The following is a 22,767-nucleotide window of genomic DNA, read 5'->3' as shown; positions in this document are numbered from 1 at the left end:
TGGAAGTCCTGGAGGAGGTGGAGGGCGTGGGTGGTGTCACGGACATAGGTGGGGAGTTCCTGGACCAAAGGGGAGAAAATGGAGTCCAGATAGGTGGAGATGAGTTCGGTGGGGCAGGAGCAGGCTGAGACGATGGGTCGACCAGGGCAGGCAGGTTTGTGGATTTTGGGAAGGAGATAGAAACGGGCCGTGCGGGGTTGGGGAACAATGAGGTTGGAGGCTGTGGGTGGGAGGTCCCCTGAGGTGATGAGGTCATGAATGGTGTTGGAGATGATGGTTTGGTGCTCGGGTGTGGGGTCATGATCGAGGAGGCGGTAGGAGGTGGTGTCGGAGAGTTGGCGTCTGGCCTCGGCGATGTAGAGGTCAGTACGCCATACTACCACTGCGCCACCCTTGTCTGCGGGTTTGATGGTGAGGTTGGGGTTGGAGCGGAGGGAGCGGAGGGCTGCCCGTTCTGCGGGGGAGAGGTTGGAGTGGGTGAGAGGGGTGGAGAGGTTGAGGCGGTTAATGTCTCGACGGCAGTTGGAGATGAAGAGGTCGAGGGAGGGTAGGAGGCCTGGGGGTGGTGTCCAGGAGGAGGACTTGTGTTGGAAGCGGGTGAAGGGGTCAGTGGAAGGAGGGTTGGGTTCCCGGTTGAAGAAGTAGGCATGCAGGCGAAGACGGCGGAAAAACTGCTCTATGTCCGACCGTGACTGGTATTCGTTGATGTGTGGTTGTAGGGGGACAAAGGTGAGCCCCTTGCTCAGGACTGACCGTTCGTCCTCAGTCAGTGGGAGGTCTGGGGGGATGGTGAAGATTCGGCAGGGCTCAGGGTGGCTGTCTCCTCTGGGGTTACAGGCTGTGGAGGTTGTGGGCGGAGCGATGATGTCGTCGGCCGTGGGCGGGGTTCCGTCGGCGTCGACCGTGGGCGGGGTTCCGTCGGCGTCGACCGTGGGCGGGGTTCCGTCGGCGTCGACCGTGGGCGGGGTTCCGTCGGCGGTGGGAGGATCGGGGTGGGCGGCAGCAGCTGAGGTGAGGGTGGTGTGTGGGCTGTAGTACCTGGACGTGGAGGTGGTGACTGCAGCAGCGGTTCCGGAAGTTCTGTGGCCGGCGGAGGCCGATGTGACGTCATCGGTGGGGTCTCCGGCCGTGTCCTCATGGTCAATGGCGGCGGGTGCATGGTGGGGGAGGGGCAGGGACAGAGTCGGGATTTGGGAGGCGCAGGAATCCTCTTGTGGGTGGCAGGGGCCAGTGAGTAGGTTGTACTTACGATTTTTGGTGTCCAGTAAAGCTGAGTGGAACTGGGTGTTCAGTCTGTGGATCCTGCGGAGGATAAAAAACAGCAGGGGTCCTTTGCAGGTCTGGGAGAGGGAGGCTCTGAGCTGGGGCAGGCTGGATTGCAGTGCCTGGAGGTGCCGGCGCATGGCTGCAAGTGTCTGTTTCAGGACTCGCAGGGAGAACCGCTTCTGAAGGGTCTGAATATTCTGGGTGTAGAGGTGGTCACGGTTGGGGCCAAATTGGGAAGGCTGAAATGTGGACTGTAGTCCCTTGGGGATGATCTGGTTCCGTAGGCAGGTGCTGAGAAAGGTGATGTGGCTGTGGTACCTGGTTTGCTTCAGGACATGGTCGAGCAGTTTCAAGGCCGAAGAGATTACAAGAGAGTTGCAATGGGAGAGAGATTCCCTGAGGTTGGTCCGGAGGGAGGAGGGTAACTTCTTCAGGTTAGGCATCCCTGGAAGAGGCTTCGCAGTGAGGTTAAAATAGTATCAGAGATAATGGGAACTGCAGATGCTGGAGATTCCAAGATAATAAAATGTGAGGCTGGATGAACACAGCAGGCCAAGCAGCATCTCAGGAGCACAAAAGCTGACGTTTCGGGCCTAGACCCTTCATCAGAGAGGGGGATGGGGGGAGGGAACTGGAATAAATAGGGAGAGAGGGGGAGGCGGACCGAAGATGGAGAGTAAAGAAGATAGGTGGAGAGGGTGTAGGTGGGGAGGTAGGGAGGGGATAGGTCAGTCCAGGGAAGACGGACAGGTCAAGGAGGTGGGATGAGGTTAGTAGGTAGCTGGGGGTGCGGCTTGGGGTGGGAGGAAGGGATGGGTGAGAGGAAGAACCGGTTAGGGAGGCAGAGACAGGTTGGACTGGTTTTGGGATGCAGTGGGTAGAGGGGAAGAGCTGGGCTGGTTGTGTGGTGCAGTGGGGGGAGGGGATGAACTGGGCTGGTTGAGGGATGCAGTGGGGGAAGGGGAGATTTTGAAACTGGTGAAGTCCACATTGATACCATATGGCTGCAGGGTTCCCAGGCGGAATATGAGTTGCTGTTCCTGCAACCTTCGGGTGGCATCATTGTGGCAGTGCAGGAGGCCCATGATGGACATGTCATCAAGAGAATGGGAGGGGGAGTGGAAATGGTTTGCGACTGGGAGGTGCAGTTGTTTGTTGCGAACTGAGCGGAGGTGTTCTGCAAAGCGGTCCCCAAGCCTCCGCTTGGTTTCCCCAATGTAGAGAAAGCCGCACCGGGTACAGTGGATGCAGTATACCACATTGGCAGATGTGCAGGTGAACCTCTGCTTAATGTGGAATGTCATCTTGGGGCCTGGGATGGGGGTGAGGGAGGAGGTGTGGGGACAAGTGTAGCATTTCCTGCGGTTGCAGGGGAAGGTGCCGGGTGTGGTGGGGTTGGAGGGCAGTGTGGAGCGAACAAGGGAGTCACGGAGAGAGTGGTCTCTCCGGAAAGCAGACAGGGGTGGGGATGGAAAAATGTCTTGGGTGGTGGGGTCGGATTGTAAATGGCGGAAGTGTCGGAGGATAATGCGTTGTATCCGGAGGTTGGTAGGGTGGTGTGTGAGAACGAGGGGGATCCTCTTGGGGCGGTTGTGGCGGGGGCGGGGTGTGAGGGATGTGTCGCGGGAAATGCGGGAGACACGGTCAAGGGCGTTCTCAATCACCGTGGGGGGGAAGTTGCGGTCCTTAAAGAACTTGGACATCTGGGATGTGCGGGAGTGGAATGTCTTATCGTGGGAGCAGATGCGGCGGAGGCGGAGGAATTGGGAATAGGGGATGGAATTTTTGCAGGAGGGTGGGTGGGAGGAGGTGTATTCTAGGTAGCTGTGGGAGTCGGTGGGCTTGTAATGGACATCAGTTACAAGCTGATTGCCTGAGATGGAGACTGAGAGGTCCAGGAAGGTGAGGGATGTGCTGGAGATGGCCCAGGTGAACTGAAGGTTGGGGTGGAAGGTGTTGGTGAAGTGGATGAACTGTTCGAGCTCCTCTGGGGAGCAAGAGGCGGCGCCGATACAGTCATCAATGTACCGGAGGAAGAGGTGGGGTTTGGGGCCTGTGTAGGTGCGGAAGATGGACTGTTCCACGTAACCTACAAAGAGGCAGGCATAGCTGGGGCCCATGCGGGTGCCCATGGCCACCCCCTTAGTCTGTAGGAAGTGGGAGGAGTCAAAAGAGAAGTTGTTGAGTGTGAGGACGAGTTCCGCTAGGCGGATGAGAGTGTCGGTGGAGGGGGCCTGGTCGGGCCTGCGGGACAGGAAGAAGCGGAGGGCCTTGAGGCCATCTCCATGCGGAATGCAGGTGTACAGGGACTGGACGTCCATGGTGAATATGAGGTGTTGGGGGCCAGGGAATTGGAAGTCCTGGAGGAGGTGGAGGGCGTGGGTGGTGTCACGGACATAGGTGGGGAGTTCCTGGACCAAAGGGGAGAAAATGGAGTCCAGATAGGTGGAGATGAGTTCGGTGGGGCAGGAGCAGGCTGAGACGATGGGTCGACCAGGGCAGGCAGGTTTGTGGATTTTGGGAAGGAGATAGAAACGGGCCGTGCGGGGTTGGGGAACAATGAGGTTGGAGGCTGTGGGTGGGAGGTCCCCTGAGGTGATGAGGTCATGAATGGTGTTGGAGATGATGGTTTGGTGCTCGGGTGTGGGGTCATGATCGAGGAGGCGGTAGGAGGTGGTGTCGGAGAGTTGGCGTCTGGCCTCGGCGATGTAGAGGTCAGTACGCCATACTACCACTGCGCCACCCTTGTCTGCGGGTTTGATGGTAAGGTTGGGGTTGGAGCGGAGGGAGCGGAGGGCTGCCCGTTCTGCGGGGGAGAGATTGGAGTGGGTGAGAGGGGTGGAGAGGTTGAGGCGGTTAATGTCTCGACGGCAGTTGGAGATGAAGAGGTCGAGGGAGGGTAGGAGGCCTGGGGGTGGTGTCCAGGAGGAGGACTTGTGTTGGAAGCGGGTGAAGGGGTCAGTGGAAGGAGGGTTGGGTTCCCGGTTGAAGAAGTAGGCATGCAGGCGAAGACGGCGGAAAAACTGCTCTATGTCCGACCGTGACTGGTATTCGTTGATGTGTGGTTGTAGGGGGACAAAGGTGAGCCCCTTGCTCAGGACTGACCGTTCGTCCTCAGTCAGTGGGAGGTCTGGGGGGATGGTGAAGATTCGGCAGGGCTCAGGGTGGCTGTCTCCTCTGGGGTTACAGGCTGTGGAGGTTGTGGGCGGAGCGATGATGTCGTCGGCCGTGGGCGGGGTTCCGTTGGCGTCGACCGTGGGCGGGGTTCCGTCGGCGTCGACCGTGGGCGGGGTTCCGTCGGCGTCGACCGTGGGCGGGGTTCCGTCGGCGTCGACCGTGGGCGGGGTTCCGTCGGCGTCGACCGTGGGCGGGGTTCCGTCGGCGTCGACCGTGGGCGGGGTTCCGTCGGCGGTGGGAGGATCGGGGTGGGCGGCAGCAGCTGAGGTGAGGGTGGTGTGTGGGCTGTAGTACCTGGACGTGGAGGTGGTGACTGCAGCAGCGGTTCCGGAAGTTCTGTGGCCGGCGGAGGCCGATGTGACGTCATCGGTGGGGTCTCCGGCCGTGTCCTCATGGTCAATGGCGGCGGGTGCATGGTGGGGGAGGGGCAGGGACAGAGTCGGGATTTGGGAGGCGCAGGAATCCTCTTGTGGGTGGCAGGGGCCAGTGAGTTGGTTGTACTTACGATTTTTGGTGTCCAGTAAAGCTGAGTGGAACTGGGTGTTCAGTCTGTGGATCCTGCGGAGGATAAAAAACAGCAGGGGTCCTTTGCAGGTCTGGGAGAGGGAGGCTCTGAGCTGGGGCAGGCTGGATTGCAGTGCCTGGAGGTGCCGGCGCATGGCTGCAAGTGTCTGTTTCAGGACTCGCAGGGAGAACCGCTTCTGAAGGGTCTGAATATTCTGGGTGTAGAGGTGGTCACGGTTGGGGCCAAATTGGGAAGGCTGAAATGTGGACTGTAGTCCCTTGGGGATGATCTGGTTCCGTAGGCAGGTGCTGAGAAAGGTGATGTGGCTGTGGTACCTGGTTTGCTTCAGGACATGGTCGAGCAGTTTCAAGGCCGAAGAGATTACAAGAGAGTTGCAATGGGAGAGAGATTCCCTGAGGTTGGTCCGGAGGGAGGAGGGTAACTTCTTCAGGTTAGGCATCCCTGGAAGAGGCTTCGCAGTGAGGTTAAAATAGTATCAGAGATAATGGGAACTGCAGATGCTGGAGATTCCAAGATAATAAAATGTGAGGCTGGATGAACACAGCAGGCCAAGCAGCATCTCAGGAGCACAAAAGCTGACGTTTCGGGCCTAGACCCTTCATCAGAGAGGGGGATGGGGGGAGGGAACTGGAATAAATAGGGAGAGAGGGGGAGGCGGACCGAAGATGGAGAGTAAAGAAGATAGGTGGAGAGGGTGTAGGTGGGGAGGTAGGGAGGGGATAGGTCAGTCCAGGGAAGACGGACAGGTCAAGGAGGTGGGATGAGGTTAGTAGGTAGCTGGGGGTGCGGCTTGGGGTGGGAGGAAGGGATGGGTGAGAGGAAGAACCGGTTAGGGAGGCAGAGACAGGTTGGACTGGTTTTGGGATGCAGTGGGTAGAGGGGAAGAGCTGGGCTGGTTGTGTGGTGCAGTGGGGGGAGGGGATGAACTGGGCTGGTTGAGGGATGCAGTGGGGGAAGGGGAGATTTTGAAACTGGTGAAGTCCACATTGATACCATATGGCTGCAGGGTTCCCAGGCGGAATATGAGTTGCTGTTCCTGCAACCTTCGGGTGGCATCATTGTGGCAGTGCAGGAGGCCCATGATGGACATGTCATCAAGAGAATGGGAGGGGGAGTGGAAATGGTTTGCGACTGGGAGGTGCAGTTGTTTGTTGCGAACTGAGCGGAGGTGTTCTGCAAAGCGGTCCCCAAGCCTCCGCTTGGTTTCCCCAATGTAGAGAAAGCCGCACCGGGTACAGTGGATGCAGTATACCACATTGGCAGATGTGCAGGTGAACCTCTGCTTAATGTGGAATGTCATCTTGGGGCCTGGGATGGGGGTGAGGGAGGAGGTGTGGGGACAAGTGTAGCATTTCCTGCGGTTGCAGGGGAAGGTGCCGGGTGTGGTGGGGTTGGAGGGCAGTGTGGAGCGAACAAGGGAGTCACGGAGAGAGTGGTCTCTCCGGAAAGCAGACAGGGGTGGGGATGGAAAAATGTCTTGGGTGGTGGGGTCGGATTGTAAATGGCGGAAGTTCATATGATCCTTGATTTTATTGCTCCTTGTTGATCAATGGAGAACTTCTCTTGCTTTCCTCAGATGTGACTCAGTTCCTTGGAAACATGCATTTCTTTTGTACAATATGCCATCTTGAGCTGTTAATTCATCTTTGTATGCCCATTGTTCTCATAACCAAAACACGTCCTTCATGTTTTCAGACCATCCTTTCATTGTTACTTCTGCCAATACTTCTAAACGCTCCTCGTTGGGTAATTTGCTTGACTTGAACAAAGCACTTGTCTGGTACATTCAATGTCTTTGCCAGCTTGATGACTTTCAGCTCATGTTGAGCTCCTGCTTCACATTGGACCTGGAAGATTTCACACTCCTTAGCATCCTCCACCTTCTTCACAGGGAATGTTGCTTTGGACAGCATTTCAGCAATGTCTGTTTCCCAGGGTTAACTGTCACATCAAAATGGTAGCTTGGAAAGTAGAGTAACCATTTTTGTAGATGCTTTGGAGCAGGTACAAGCGGCTTAAAGCAAATGCCTTGAAGTAGCTTGTGGTAAGATTTGATTGTCACTTTGTCTCTTTCAAGCAGGTAGAGTTGGAAATGTTCACAGGCAAAGAAAATAGTCAAGCTCTCTTTCTAAATCAGATGTAATGTTATTCCATTTATGTTAAGAGTGAATGCAAATGCGATCAATTTTCCTCATTATATTGGGGGTGCCCCAAATAATGTATCATCACAGCGCACGGTGATTTCATCACTTACATTACAGTCTTTCAGTACTGACATTGCTAACACTAGTTGCTTGTTTTTAGTGAAAGCTGCTTCTTCTTCTGGACCCCAAAACTGCTGCATGTCTCTGGCAGTGAATTGGCATAATGGTTCATTCTCCAACAACAAATTGGGCAGGAATTTTGCTAAATTAATTCATCTACCATCTGTGCATTGCTTTTGCATCCACAGTTACTATATCACTGCTACAACTCTGAACGTTTTGGGATCTAGATGAAGAAATTTTGCTGTCAGTACTGAATTATGTACTGACTTCAAACATCTCGATTTGCAAATTTTTCTTATTCAGCTTCAGGTTCATCTGGTGAACACTATCAAGTGGTCACACTACAATTTGATTGTGGTCAGCAATAGTGTTTTTCCATTGTGTCTCCCTATCCATAAAACTATGAGATCAGTCACTGTCACTTTAATTGTGTTATATTCCTCTGGCAATATCGAAGTGCCAAACACCATGCTCAATCATCTGTACATTCTAAATGGCATTCACAATGTAGTTAAAAAGCTGCTATTTCCATCCAACTTTACTCACCTGAAGAGATAGTAAGAACTGCAGATGCTGGAGTCACAGATAACATGGTGTGGAGCTGGAGGAACACAGCAGGCCAGGCAGCATCACAGGAGTGGGAAAGTTGACGTTTCAGGTCGGGGCTAACCATTTTTGGATCTCCAGCAGTGAAGATTTTTGTCTTTGCAACTTGTGGTAAATTCCTTTGATGGCTGGCATGGAGGGGTGAGATTGTTTTAGATCAACTGGCTCAAAGCATGCTCTCAGCTTTTTAGGTTGTTTCTCTGCTCCTATGCTGTCAATCCATTCTGTACCAGTAATTATCTTCTTGATTATTCCCTTCTTTTTCAGCTCTTCTGTTTATTCTTCAAGCTGGATGTAAGAGCAGCAGGAACATTCTTTAACAGGTGCTTAAAATGATCTTGCACATTGAGATGGCAATCTACAAAAAACCCAGCAAGTGCTGGAGAAACTCAGCAGGTCTAGTAGCACCTGAGGAGAGAAAGCAGAACTATCATTTCGAGTGTAGTTTCTGAAAAAGGATCAGTGGGCTCAAAATGTTAAATCTGTTTTGTCTCCACATAAGTTCTTCTAGCAATTTCTGTTTTGTTTGAAACAATATGATGCAGGACAAAGAAGAAACAAAAATTATTTGTTAGGATATGAAGGAAATGGGGCAGGAAGAATTTCTGGGGTTGAAATTTGTTGGGGGAGGGGTGAAGGGATTTAAAAGCAAGGGTGTGGTTCTCTGCAGTCTCTTCCATTCTCTAGGTTCAGGTCCACAGGAAGGCATTGATGGCTTTAATCCAGGACCTGCCCCACCCTGTAACTTCAGTTGACAAGCTGTGTGCATAGTGATAAGCCCACTTGCATCTGGGTTTATTGTAGCAGCAATGGCTGAGCCCTTAAGAGGTCATTAATTAGATACCCAAGGGCCAAAAATGGTAAACTATGGATACTCCCACCCCGTACTTAATTCCACTGGAGGTAAGAGGACAATGTACTCAAAACAATTTTCACACTATCCCCAATTAAAGGTATTTGCTGTATCCTAACTCACGACTCCAGGAACACAAGATTCTGGCCTTTTGATCAGCTTTCAGAATTTGTTGTTCTTGTCTAGTAGTAAATTAAATCCACGCCACATTAAAAGTAAACTGTTGTTTTTCATTTTTCATGAATATTTAAATTATAATACAAGAAGCAAGTTATTACAAGTCTTAATACCGTAATTTTAAGAACATTACCTGTATTACGTTGAATCCTTTCCTGAATACAAGGTCAATAAGAAGGGAAAAACAATCCACATTAAAACCTTACAAATCTGACCCGACAATTTTATAAGGAGCTGTTTTACGCAAACATTAAAAACATTTTTAAAAAATCAAAATGCTAAGCAATATCATTGCTTTGTCAAAATAGTTATACTACAATGTTTCAGATGAAGAAACATAACCACAAATAAGGAAAAATTTCAGCTGCAAGTGACGTGATCACAGCATGCTCTTCAGCATGAACAAGTAATCAATCAAGCACCAATGGAGTAGGTGCAGCTGTATTCCATCAACTTCATATGGTACCAAGTATCCTTTCACTGTGCTGTAACTTCTGAGGTCTATTTACATACTTGCAAGGATAAAATATGTATACACATGATTGCAAGTGCATGCAAGGCTAACTGCAGTTTGATTCTGCCTTAGAAACTTTAGCAAGTTCCATCCAATGTTATCCTGCAGTCAAAAGGTTGCAGGTTCTATTTGGGCATTTGACTCCATTTCAGCAATTCACCCCACATTTACCAATCTGATACAAAGGTTGTGAAATTTCAATTTCAAATTAGATCCAGCACATATTATGTTTCTGCATTAGTTCAAGAAACATCCTTCCAGGAGTTTGCCCATCCACAAAACTGCCTACACCCCAGATCATAATCATCATCATTTAAAAGTAAAATTTTGATATTTTAGGTTCAAGGTCCATGTTAAATAATTTTGAGTACTTTTAAAGATAACTGAGCAAATGTGCAATAATGTAAGAACAAAAGGAGTAGGGAATAGATCATTCAGCCCTTCCTGCAGACTTCATTCAGCAGTTGGGTTGCCTTCAAAAATTGGAACACAAGACAGGCCTCACTTTCAAGTATACAGAAAAGGGCAAATAAAAAATGCCTGCAACATGAAAAAGAAAGCATACTCTATTGTAAACTAATACGCTGGGGTTAAAAGTAGAAAATAGCAAAATAATTACAGATAGATTGCAACAATGATGTCGTGATTAGTCATTTTCAAATAAAATGCCTAAAGTTCTTAGGAGTGACTTTAGCTGTTATGAAAACAATACTCCATCATGAACACACTTTCCACAAACCAAAACCGTCTCCTTTCATTGCCGCTAAATTAATTCAGATGGAAATAATCAAAGGTAATATTCTATGCAAAAACCCATACTTCACATATTCACTCAGATGATTGACAACACAGCTCATTATGGTTTTGTTTACAAAGATAACTTTGCTGAAGGGACTCTAAAGGAATGGTGATATACAACCAAGTCAGAACAGTGAATGGCTTGGAGGAAACTTTCAAACGGTAGTTTTCCCATGTACTTGCTGTCCTTGTTTTTTTAAGTTGGTAGAAGCCATGTATTTGCAAGTTCCCATCCTTTCCTTTCTCCATACCTTTAAATTATTCATTTTCAAGTACTTATTTCTCCTTTAAAAACTTCACTGGGCTCCGGATCTGCTACTGGATCTGGAGATATGCTATTCCCTATCAACCTTCCACATGAAAAATTACCTTAATCTTTCTCTTTCAATTATGACCAAAATTATTTTACTCACTAGTTACCAACTCATCATCTAGTGAAAGTGAATTCTTCCCAGTGACCTGGGCAAAACCCTAAATAATTTAAAATTTCTACTGGATGTCCTTTACTCTGTCTTTTCATCTCCAGCAAAAAGAATTCCAAGTTCTCTCTTTGCTCCTAATAAATAAAGTATCCCTCATGTCATCCCTGTAAATCTATTTCTTTCCCTCTCCATGGTGACATATTTTCTAAAATAGGGCATCCAAAACCGTACAATGGTTGGGCCACTGTATACAATTTTTAAAATAGATTTAATATCATCTGTCAAGCTGAATCAATCTTTGATCAATTTTGCCATTCTGATTGATGTAAGCTAAGTTACTAAATCTACTTTCTCGGTGGCACGGTGGCTCAGTGGTTAGCACTGCAGCCTCACAGCGCCAGGGACCCGGGTTCAATTCCAGCCTCAGGCAATTGTCTCTGTGGATTAGATTAGATTCTCTACAGTGTGGAAACAGGCCCTTTGGGCCAACAAGTCCACACTGCCCCTTGGAGCATCCCACCCAGACCCATCCCCCTATAACCCACAGACCCCTGAACACTACAGGCAATTTAGCATGGCCGATCCACCTAGCCAGTACATCTTTGGACTGCGGGAGGAAGCCCATGCAGGCACGGGGAGAATGTATAAACTCCGCACAGACAGTTACCCCAGGCTGGAATCGAACCCGGGTCCCAGGCGCTGTGAGGCTGCAGTGTTAACCACTGAGCCACTGTGCCTCCCCTAAAATTTGCACATTCTCCCCATGTCCGTGTGGGTTTCCTCCCACAGTCCAAAGATGTGCAGGCTCGGTGGATCGGCCATTCTAAATTGTCCGTAGTGTTCAGGGTTATGTGGGATGGGTCAGGGTGGGATGCTTCAAGGGGTGGTGTGGACTTGTGGGGTCGAAGGGCCTGTTTCCACACTGTAGAGAATCTAATCTAATCTCTATCAGTATGATTACCTTTATCCCCCCTTCTGTGTAATTGCCCATGTCTCCAAGATGGTGAATCTGTTGTTGAAGCCTGTTACTTAAAAACATGACTATTGCAATACTTTATTTACTGACCACCCAATGTTAATATCCATGAACAAGGCTCTGCAACTTATCACGAGGTGTGATGATTTGTTACTTCAAAACTGTGATTAATTAGGAGGAGTCAATTTATCATCACTGTGTTGTTCCAGATACCAGGTGTTTGTAACATTTAATATTGCTTTAAAAGTAAACTAGCATGCGCAGTGATTTTCAATTGGATTTTAAAGAGGGCTATTTAATACTGTTCACTGGATTGAGTTTGTCTTGTTCCGTAGGCATCAATAGGAAGATGTTCATCAAAAATTTACTTTTATACCCTTATTTATTTTTGCAAAATACAAATACAAAAGTACTATCTTTAAATAACATATTTTAAGTATAATCTAAGAATACTTTATTATATTGTATTATGGCATGTTGCAATTTATTCCATTGAAAACAGGCTCACTGAAATTAAAGGATATGTATACAATCACAGAAATGGAAGCCTAAACACTCATTATTCAATTACAATAATTGCCAGATATTTCTTTGATATTTCTCCTAGAACTTAGCAGAACTGATGTAAATACAGTTTTCTACTAAAAAGGTGATGGCAAACCCAAGGGTAACTCTGAGGATATTCCTGGAACATGTTCTGTAATTACAACTTCAGTACACCCTGAACTGCTTCTGTGTGTCCAAAACATTTATTATCGGGGCCTCTGAGAATAATATATATGGAAATTTAATTAGTTGAGTCAGACACCAATGTCTACTTAAAATCAAATGCTATCAAGTACCTTGAAATAAATCAAGTAGGATGGCATATTTTAAAAAGCTTATTTCTCAAAAACAAACAAAATAAAAATCAGCAAGGCTCTTAATTTATGTATTTCAATTTCATTCCAATGGAGTCCTTGGAGCTCCACAAATTATCAAAATGAAAGTAGAAATATTGGATGTGTTAGGATACTTTATAGACTACATGATTTAAGGTCACTTCTCATCAGATCTGGAAGTCCTTTTTATTTTCACTAGATTTATATTCCACATTGTATGTATGTAGAAAGTCAATGATTCAAAAGAATAAAATATGCAATACAATTATTCAGGAGCACACAGTGCTGTTATTCCACAACTAGAAATATGATTCAAAAGCAATCGAGACTAGTTAAGTAACCATTCTAAGTTAAACAGGTTAGAGGATCAATTCCATTTACATGTCTATAGCACAAAATTACATAATTTAGCAGTAAATGGCACTTAACAGTATTACTCAGAAAATCAGTAAAGGAAATAGGAATGTCACAAAGATTCAACATGCTTTCTACACTAAAGCTGACGTTAGTACTGTCATATTCCAAAGAATGGAGAGTGTTTTGTTATATCTGCAGAGTTGCTGATTGTTGCTTACATAGGATACACAGCAAAAATGTTCTCCAACCACAGTGGCTCAGTGGTTAGCACTGCTTCCTCACAATACCAGCAACCCAGGTTCAATTACAGCCTCAGGAGACTCTGTTGGGAGTATGCACATTCTCCTCATGTCTGTGTGGGTTTCCTCCTGTGGTCAAAGACATGCTATGCTTAAATTACCCATAGTGTCCAAGGATATGCAGGCAAGTTGTGTTACCTATAGGAAATGCAGGGTGATAGGCTGATGGGTCTGGGTACAATGGTCTTCTGAGGAGCATTGTGGACTCGATGGGTTGCATGGCCTACTGCCACACTGTTGGGATTCTATTCTATGAACAAAATGTATAAATCACTTGCAATTACTTTCTACGAATAATTATTCCAAGGTAAATTATTTATTGCTACCAAAGATTTGTCATCATTCAGTTATGAACATTTTCATGGAATATTTTAATGCAAAATTGCAAAACTTAAGCATCCACTGAACAATTTCTTCACTTGTTAATAATGAATATTCGATGTGGTATTTGTGGGGAAAAGGATGCTGCTACCATTCTATTTTCTTTTATTTGGTATAAGGGTTTGTTAGGTTAACAATAAAAGAGAAGATATCACTTGTGAGTCTTAACAAGAAGAGGGTTATTGACAATCAAATACAAGTTACATTAATAAAATAAACATTGTTGCTGAGAAAACAATGAGACCCGTGGATTAAGATATTTATTTCTCAAGATCTGAAGATGTTCCTCCTCTTCACCACCCAAATATGTTTGATATCATCATATTGGGTGGAACTAATGCAACCTCTAAGATTAACTATTTCAGAACTATTGCTGAAAATTCTTTGGCTTACCAATACTAGGGTATCCTGGTGTAGATGGATCTCCTCCAGGATTCAAAGAAATCCAAAATGTCTCATCCCCAAGCTTCTCCTCTGGGGGCGAATCACAAGGGTCAATGTAGACCAAAGCTCCTCCAAAACCAGCCTCCAACAATAAAGATAACTGAACAAGAAGCACAATTTGATTAAAGAGTAATAGATCAAAATACTTCAGGTAGTTTCATTGAGTCAAACAGCTAATTCAATATGTTTTCTGGTCTTTCCAGCTAGAAACTTAACTTGCAATCCAGATAATAATCGTATGTACTATTAATCTATGTCATTCCACTCATTCCAAGGGAATTTCTAATTAACAACTATTCAACAATAATTAAAATTATGAAAACACACTAACAAGACAAAAGAAAATCCCAATATTCACTGCCTACTTATTTCTTGATTTCATTTGGGAAGAAAACATATTTAATAGTTTATGAGGTGTATTTAGGAAACCTAATGATGAAACAGTCATGAAATATACCTGAAATTATTTGCTAAGTCTAGTCCATTTCCATTAACATATGCTTCACTTGCTAACTGAAAAAAAGTTGCATTTGCAAGAATGCAGTGAATGTTGAGCCTATGACTTGGCCCTTAGTTGTGACAGCTGCACATGCTGTCCTTATTATTACTGACATATGGAGCACTTAAAACATTTGTTAACTTTTATGTATCTGTTTTATTCATGGTAGTGATACTAACATGCCAGCAAGTTACCCTTGTTACAATGCCAGGTCTGAACATTGTATCACTTCACAAACAATATTTGCAAATGAGATTGTTGGATTAGAATGGTTAACAAGATTCACAAGTTTTATTACAAATAAATGTTCATACTAACAGGGCCAAGGTTTTATTCTGAGCCAAACTCTATTAAATTAACACATTTTTGAAAAATATAATTATAGTCCAGAAAATGTACTTAAATTGTCTTTTCTGATATAAATTAAAAACACATCTTCATTTTCAGTTTTCTCTCTGCTTTTTACAGTCACGACACTGGTTAAAATTACAAGTAATGATGAAGAAGTCAATACTGACTGCAAAATGGTTACATTCAGAATATATATTTTCTTGGACTTTCCTTATAATAAACTTTGGGCAATATGAAATGAAAGCGAAAAATAGATTGAGTTACCTAAAAGATTTATTTTACATGAAATCCACTTATACGCTAGGATTAAAGGAAGTAAATGCTGATATTACTGAAATCCAATCATTACATGGGATTTTTACCATTTTAATCCTAGGATCAAAAAAATCTTCCAGGAACAAGATTTGGCAGAGAAGACAACTAGCATGGTAATTCTCATGCTAATATGTCAAAGGGTGAGGATATGTTTGGATACGATGTGAACAGAAAGCCATCTCAATCAATTAAGCCAATTTTTAAAAAAATACCAACTTCATAGTCAATATAGAGGAAACAGAAGGTAAAACACAAAGATTTATAACAAAATAATTCCAATAAAACTGAACATTAGTGAGGGAATAGGACAAGCCTCTTGAGGTTTAATTAGAAAGGCAAGATTCTATAGATGCTGTGTGAAATAAAAGCAGAAAATAGTGGAAATGTTCACTAGGTCTGAAAATCAAATAATTTAACATTTAAGACCAACAAAGTTTCATCTGAATTAATGAAAGATGAGGTGCCTAATTTTCATTCCTAGATCAAGAAACCAAGGCCAGGACTGCTCTTGGTTTCCAAATCTGCCTTAGGAAGGGCTGAGGAGCGGAGAAGTCAATCAGTTTTCATGGAAATCGAATTGGCTGAGGGTGGTTAAGTAGCTAATTAGAAACCATAGGCATGGAAAAGGAGATGTGACTGAGCAAATCCTCATTATTGTATCACCAAGCCCCTCCACAATGAGGATGACTGGCTTGTGCATTTCAGCAGCAAACAGACAGAGGTGAACTGGCTGCCTACATCTCGTTCAAAGCTACAAAGGGAGCACTGCATAGAAATGGCAAACAGTGGAGGTTGTAGGGTTTGGCAAAACACTCAAGGGTTACAGTCACTGCCTCACCTGTAATCTGGTACCATGGCCTCCCCTGACATTCTTGAGGAAATAGGGCAGTTCTCCTCTAAACCATCCCATCCACCAGGCCTCTTGAATGCATTTACATCTCTTCTGCAATTTGGCACCCACAACTGTACACAATACTTCAGCTGAGGTCTAACAAGTGACTTGTACAAGTTCACCATCAACTCCCTACTCTTTTCTTGTATGCCCCTATTAATAAAGCCAAAGACACTGTCTGCTTTATGTAATGCTCTCTCCACTGTCCGATCACTTTTAATGATCTGTGCACATATATACCCAGGTCCCTCTGCTCCTGCACCCCATTTAGAATTGTAACCCCTATTTTATATTGTCCTTCAATGTTCCTCCATGTGCAAGTTCACAAAGAAGATGGTTGCTGAAGCAACTTGAAAATACTCAGGTAAATTCTGTGTAAGTCTTAAATGTAATTCTGATTTTATATTCAGTTAACTCAAAATGCAGAAGTGTAAAGTGCAGTGTATGAAAATCTGTTGCAGTGGCTCTACGTCAGGCAATTGCTTTATAGCAGACAGTGACTGAATTACTGAAGCACAAGCATCAGAAGTGAGCTAGCAGAAGGTTTTCAGTAATCTGACTTCTTCCCAGTACACAATAATGGAATCTGATTGACTGCATAGACAGTCTGGCGGTCATCAATCACTGGAACATAATTAGATGAAGGAGCTCTACAACAATACAGCATTGTACAGCACAAATCTGCATTTAGCAGGTCGATATTTACACAAATAGGAGATTTTTTTCTGTTTTAAAGAAAGTAAATACTAAATGAACCTTTATTTCCAACCTGAATTCCCAATTGGAATAGCTCCCTGAACATACAATATTAAATTATGACCGAGCTGTCGCTGCGTTAACGACATTTATGGTATGAGTAAAGAAAGAAAGGCAGCAGAAAGATACATTAGAGATGGGATTTTCTCCTCTTGAGAAATAACAGGCAAAGTGTGGGAAAGAAAAACAATTGGGCAGGTTGGCATCAGGGAACTAACTTCCTGGCATGTCAATTAGAGCCATTAAGTGGACAAATAACAGCCAGGTAAGTGCCCTTTTACATTGTGATCAGAGATAATGGGAACTGCACATGCTTGAGAATCTGAGATAACAAAAGTGTGAGCTGGATGAACACAGCAGGCCAAGCAGCATCTTAGGAGCACAAAAGCTGATGTTTCGGGCTTAGACCCTTCATCAGAGAGGGGGATGGGGAGAGGGTTCTGAAATAAATAGGGAGGCAGACCGAAGATGGATAGAGGAGAAGATAGGTGGAGAGGAGAGTATGGGTGGGGAGGTAGGGAGGGGATAGGTCAGTCCGGGGAGGACAGAGAGGTCAAGGGGGCGGGATGAGGTTAGAATGTAGGAAATGGAGGTGCGGCTTGAGGTGGGAGGAGGGGATAGGTGGGAGGAAGAACAGGTTAGGGAGGCGAGGACGAGCTGGGCTGGTTTTGGGATGCAGTGGGGGGAGGGAACGAGCTGGGCTGGTTTTGGGATGCAGTGGGGGATGGGAGATTTTGACAAAATTCCATCCCCTACTCCCAATTCCTTCGCCTCCGTCACATCTGCTCCCAGGATGAGGCATTCCACTCCCGCACATCCCAGATGCCCGCGTTCTTCAAGGCCCGCAACTCCCCCCCCAACCCCCCGCAGTGGTCGAGAACGCCCTCGACTCTGTCTCCCGCATTTCCCGCAACTCATCACTCACACCCCGTCCCCACAATAACTGCCAAAGAAGAATCCCCCTAGTCCTCACATACCATCCCACAAACCTCTGGATAAAACGCATCATCCTCTGACACTTCCGCCATATACAATCTTACCCCACCACTAAAGATATTTTTCCATCCCCACCCTTGTCTGCCTTCCAGAGAGGCCACTCTCTCCGTGGCTCCCTTGACCACTCCACACTCCCCTGCAACCCCACCACACCCGGCGCCTTCCACTGTAACCGCAGGAAATGCTACACTTGCCCCCACACCTCCTCCCTCACCCCTATCCCAGGCCCCAAGATGACATTCCACATCAAGCAGATGTTCACCTGCACATCTGCCAATGTAGTATACTGCATCCACTGTACTTGTTGTGGCTTCCTCTATATTGGGGAAACCAAGCGGAGGCTTGGGGACTGCTTTGCAGAACACCTCCACTCAGTTCACAATAAACAACTGCACCTCCTAGTCGCGAACCATTTTAACTCCTCTCCCATTCCTTAGATGACATGTCCATCCATGTGATGATGCCACCCAAAGGTTGCAGGAACGGCAATTCATATTCCACTTGGGAACCCTGCATCCCAATGGTATCAATGTGGACTTCACAAGCTTCAAAATCTCCCCTCCCCCCACTGCATCCCAAAACCAGCCCAGCTCGTCCCTGCCTGCCTAACCTGTTCTTCCTCTCACCTATCCCCTCCTCCCACCTCAAGCCGCACCTCCGTTCCCTACCTACTAACCTCATCCCGCCCCCTTGACCTGTCCGTCCGCCCCGGACTGACCTATCCCCTCCCTACCTCCCCACCTATACTCTCCTCTCCACCTATCTTCTCCTCTGTCCATCTTCGGTCTGCCTCCCCCTCTCTCTCTATTTATTTCAGAACCCTCTCCCCATCCCCCTCTCTGATGAAGGGTCTAAGCCCGAAACATCAGCTTTTGTGCTCCTAAGATGCTGCTTGGCCTGCTGTGTTCATCCAGCTCCACACTTTGCCCTTTTACATTACTGGCCAGATAAACTGTTCTCCTGTTAAGTGTGAAAACTGACAGCTCTCCCAACAAGAAAACAGAGTAAGCTACCTGCTGGGTTTCCAGGATGACATATGGGAGAAAGCTGCTAACTGAATCACCCAGCCCATGCCTTCAGGCTTCCTTGCCTTTCATCTCCCCAAGACTCTCCACCCTCGGGTTCTGTCTCCCCATATCACCACCTCCCTCGCCCGCTGTTCTAAAACTTGCATGTTGCTGCATATCCAGCTGCCTCCGTCCTCAAAGCTGCTCATAGTTAAGCATTTGACAAAGTCCCTTGTGGTAGGCTGGTCCAGAAGATTAGGTTACATGGGATCCACAGTGAACTAGTAAATTGGATATAAATTGGCTTAGTCATTGAAGGCAGATGGTAGCTGTTCAGAGTGTTTTATGACTGGAGCTGTGTGACCTGTGGTGTTCCACAAGCAGCAATCCTGGGATCTCTCTTGTTTGTAATTTATGTAAATAATTTGGATGAAAGTGTAGGTGGTCTGATTAGTAAGTTTGCAGCCAATATGAAAATTGGTGGAGTTGTGGATAATGACAAAGGTTGTCAAAGGATACAGCGGAATATAGGTCAGTTGGGAAAGTTAGGTGGCGAATTGGCAGATCGAATTTAATCCAGACAAGTGTGGGAGGAAAATATACAGTAAATGACAGGAGCCTTAGGAGCATTGATATACAGAGGGTACTTGGGATGGAAGTCTATTGTTCTCTGAAAGTGGCAGCACAAGTGGTCAAGGTGGTAAAGAAGGTAAACGACATGTACGGCTTCATAGGTCAGGGCATTAGGTATATAAATTGGGAACTCATAACTGCATAAAACTTTAGTTAGGCCACATTTGGAATATCATGAGCAGTTCTGGTTGCCACATTATAGAATTGATATGGAGATTTTGGTGTGGGTGCAAAATAGATTTATCAGGATGTTGCCTGAATCAGAGCATATTAGCTATAATAAAAAGTTGAATGAACTAGGATTTATTTCACCAAAGTGTTGGAGGCTGAGGGGTGGCCTGACACAGGAATTAAGGCATTATGAGAGGCAACAGATTGGGTGTGTCATTGGAATCCTTTCCCCAAGTTGGAAATGTCAAATATCAAGGGTCACAGGTTTAAGAGAGAGGGTGGAACTTCAAGGAGATGTGTGAGTCAAGTGCTTTCAAACAGAGGGCAGTAGATGCCTGGAATGCACCAGCAGGAAAGATGGTACAAGCAGATATGGTAGCAATGTTTAAGAGGCAGTTACACAGAAACATGAACAGGTAGAGAATAGAGAGATAGACATAATACACAGGCAGCTGAGATTAGTATAAAATGGCATCATAGTTAGGATAGACATGACGGGCCAAAGGTTCCTGTGCTACGCTGCTCTATGTTCGGTGGCTGTGGGTCTCTGCATGGCTTGGAGATGAAGGCAGGGTGATAATATCACCGTCCCAGGAAGCAATGCACTGTAAAGCCCACTCCCAGTGAGCTTTCTCGTTGCTGGTCATGGGGAAAGAAGGGTGATTCATTCGTATTACATCCTCCCCTACACTGTAACCAGAAAATAAAGGAAAATCCCAGCCGTTGGACATTAGACATTTTAACATCAGAGGCCTACTAAAATAATTTTTCATCCAGCTGACCATTAACATGATTACAATTATGTAATGGGATGAGAACCCAAATAGCAGGGCTCCCTCAAGCTACCAAGACAGGGTTATCCTTTGGCTTTTCAGTCTGTCTGTGGGGCTGCTGTGGCCCTGACAAAATCCTGCCACTTACTTTTTAATTGTCAGTGATGCTCTGGAAAATTAACAGGAGAAAGAGACACTTGAAAAAGATATTGTTTCATCACAGCAAGAACATTATACTATGTAATAACTGTAAATCTATGTGCCTGCTAAAACATCTAATTGCGCCTCCTTATTAATTTTAATGAGTTCTAGAACCTCTGAAATCCCTGGCCACAACATCTTTATCCTCTGCGAATATAAATAAAAAGTATTCATTTACGATCTCACTCTCGGCCATTGGCTCCATGCAGGGGATGCGATGGCTTACTGGTATTATCGTTGGCCTGTTAATCCAGAGACCCAGATAATGTTCTGGGGACCCACGTTCGAATCCCGCCATGGCAGATGGTGGAGTTTGAATTTAATAAATATCTGGAATTAAGAGTCTAATGAAGATTGAGAATTCACTGTCAATTGCTGGGGAAAAGCCCATCTGGTTTCCTGTGGGATGGGCAGTAAATGCTGCCTAGCCAGCAATGTCCTCATCCCATGAATTAATATGTGGACACTTTTTTTTTCCTTTTTCTTTATCAAATTTTCAATATCCCTTGATATTCAAGGTTCCCTGGACTTGCTGCCCTTGTCCTTCACTCTTCGAAGAACACACTGGCCGTGAACTTTCACTATGCTACTTTTAAATGACTCCCACTTTTCAAATGCAGATGCTCCCCGTCTATGTTTGCCAGATCCTGTCTAATGATGTTGAAATCAGCCTTCCCATTTTAGACACTTGACTTCTGCAGTATCCTTATCCATTTCCATGCTAACTTTGAAACTTACAGAGTTATGATCACTATCCCAAAACTGTTCACCTTGACTGGCTTCAATATCTCGGAATAGGTCCAGCTCTTCCCCATCTCTAGGAAAGACTATTGACTTATTGATACTAAAAGATTTCCTGGAACCACTTTAAAAATTCAACCCCATTTAATCCTTTCACACTGAAGTGACCCAACCAATTAATGCCATTAATGGTGGCAAAGTTGAATTCCCCTATAACTCTAACGATGTTTCTCTCACACCTTTCTGTAATTTATCTATGTATTTGCTCCCCTACCTCCCTTTGACTGTCAGGAGGCCTGTAGTATAATGCCAGCAAGGTTATCACTTTTTTTTATTTATATGGTCGATCAGATGGCATTGTTTGAAGACCCTTCTTAGATATCCTCCCTTATGACTGCAGCAATGGTTTCCTTTATCAGTAATGCAAAAACACCACCTCTTTAGTTACCACTCCACTGTCCCATACCTTGGAATGTTGAACTACCAGTCCAGTTCTTCCTTCAAACATGTCTCAGTAATTGCAATAATATCAGAGTTTCACATGCTGATTACTGTTCTGAGCTAATCTGCTTTGCCAGTCAAGCTCTTTGCATTAAAATAGACACAATTTAGCTTTCTAGACTTTCCATATTCCTTAAGCTGCCCATGTTTTCTCTACCTACTGACTTGACTGACCAGTCCTTCTATATCTGATCGGACCTTTCTGCTGATTGTACATCTACTCTGTCCCTGTCAAATCAGTTTAAATCCTCCCCAACAGCAGCGGCAAACCATCCAGCAATGATATTTGACCCATTTCAGTCCTGGCTAAATATGGGTCTCTACTTGAGGGTGGCACATCTCTCCATGATATCCTGAAGTCTTAGTCTTAAGATTTAAAATGGAAAATATAAATAAATCATGCTCATTGACAATTGTCAAAGAATAGTGAAGAGTAACATAATTCAGTCTTAAAAGTGCTTGTGAAGATATCAGATTATGCAATAAAAATGGAAATTGTTGACTTTTTTATTCGTTCATGGGATGAGGGCATTGCTGGCTAAGCCAGTATTCACGACGCATCCCTAATTGCCCTGAGGATAGTCAACAGTCAACTACATTGCCTTGGATCTGGAGTCACAGTAGGTCAGACCAGGTAAGGATGGCAGTTTCTTTCCCTAAAGGACAGCAATGAACCAGATGGTTATTTTTTCTGACAATCGACAATAGGTTAATAGTCATCATCATCAGAGTCTTAATTCCAGACTTTTATTGAATTCAGATTTCACCATCTGCCATGGCGGAATTTGAATCTGGGTCCCCAGAAAATTAGATGGGTCTCTGGACTAATACTTCAGCAATAATACGATGAGACTATCGCCCTCCTTCAGCAATAGTAAAACAGTGGCCTTGATGATGTCACTTCATTCGGCATAAAAACCCACACCGTTATCTCTAATGCATAGTGTGTTGTGCTAGAAATACTTTAACATATTTGCAGTTATCAAA

The 22,767-nt window shown here is 45.4% G+C and overlaps 1 protein-coding gene across 3 annotated transcripts in view; it reads right to left on the bottom strand.

The window, feature by feature from the left end:
• Positions 1-22,767, bottom strand: part of LOC125457683 (inactive N-acetylated-alpha-linked acidic dipeptidase-like protein 2) — an 823,004-nt gene that overhangs the window by 379,883 nt on the left and 420,354 nt on the right. For all 3 annotated transcript variants that reach the window (XM_059651091.1, XM_048542236.2, XM_048542239.2), the window contains one exon: positions 13,894-14,044. In XM_059651091.1, the coding sequence (XP_059507074.1) occupies positions 13,894-14,044 (151 nt within the window). The remainder of the gene's footprint in view (positions 1-13,893; positions 14,045-22,767) is intronic.

The sequence above is a fragment of the Stegostoma tigrinum genome, chromosome 14, assembly GCF_030684315.1.
Source record: "Stegostoma tigrinum isolate sSteTig4 chromosome 14, sSteTig4.hap1, whole genome shotgun sequence".
Lineage (NCBI taxonomy): Eukaryota > Metazoa > Chordata > Chondrichthyes > Orectolobiformes > Stegostomatidae > Stegostoma > Stegostoma tigrinum.
This window is presented reverse-complemented; position numbering and strand designations above follow the sequence as displayed.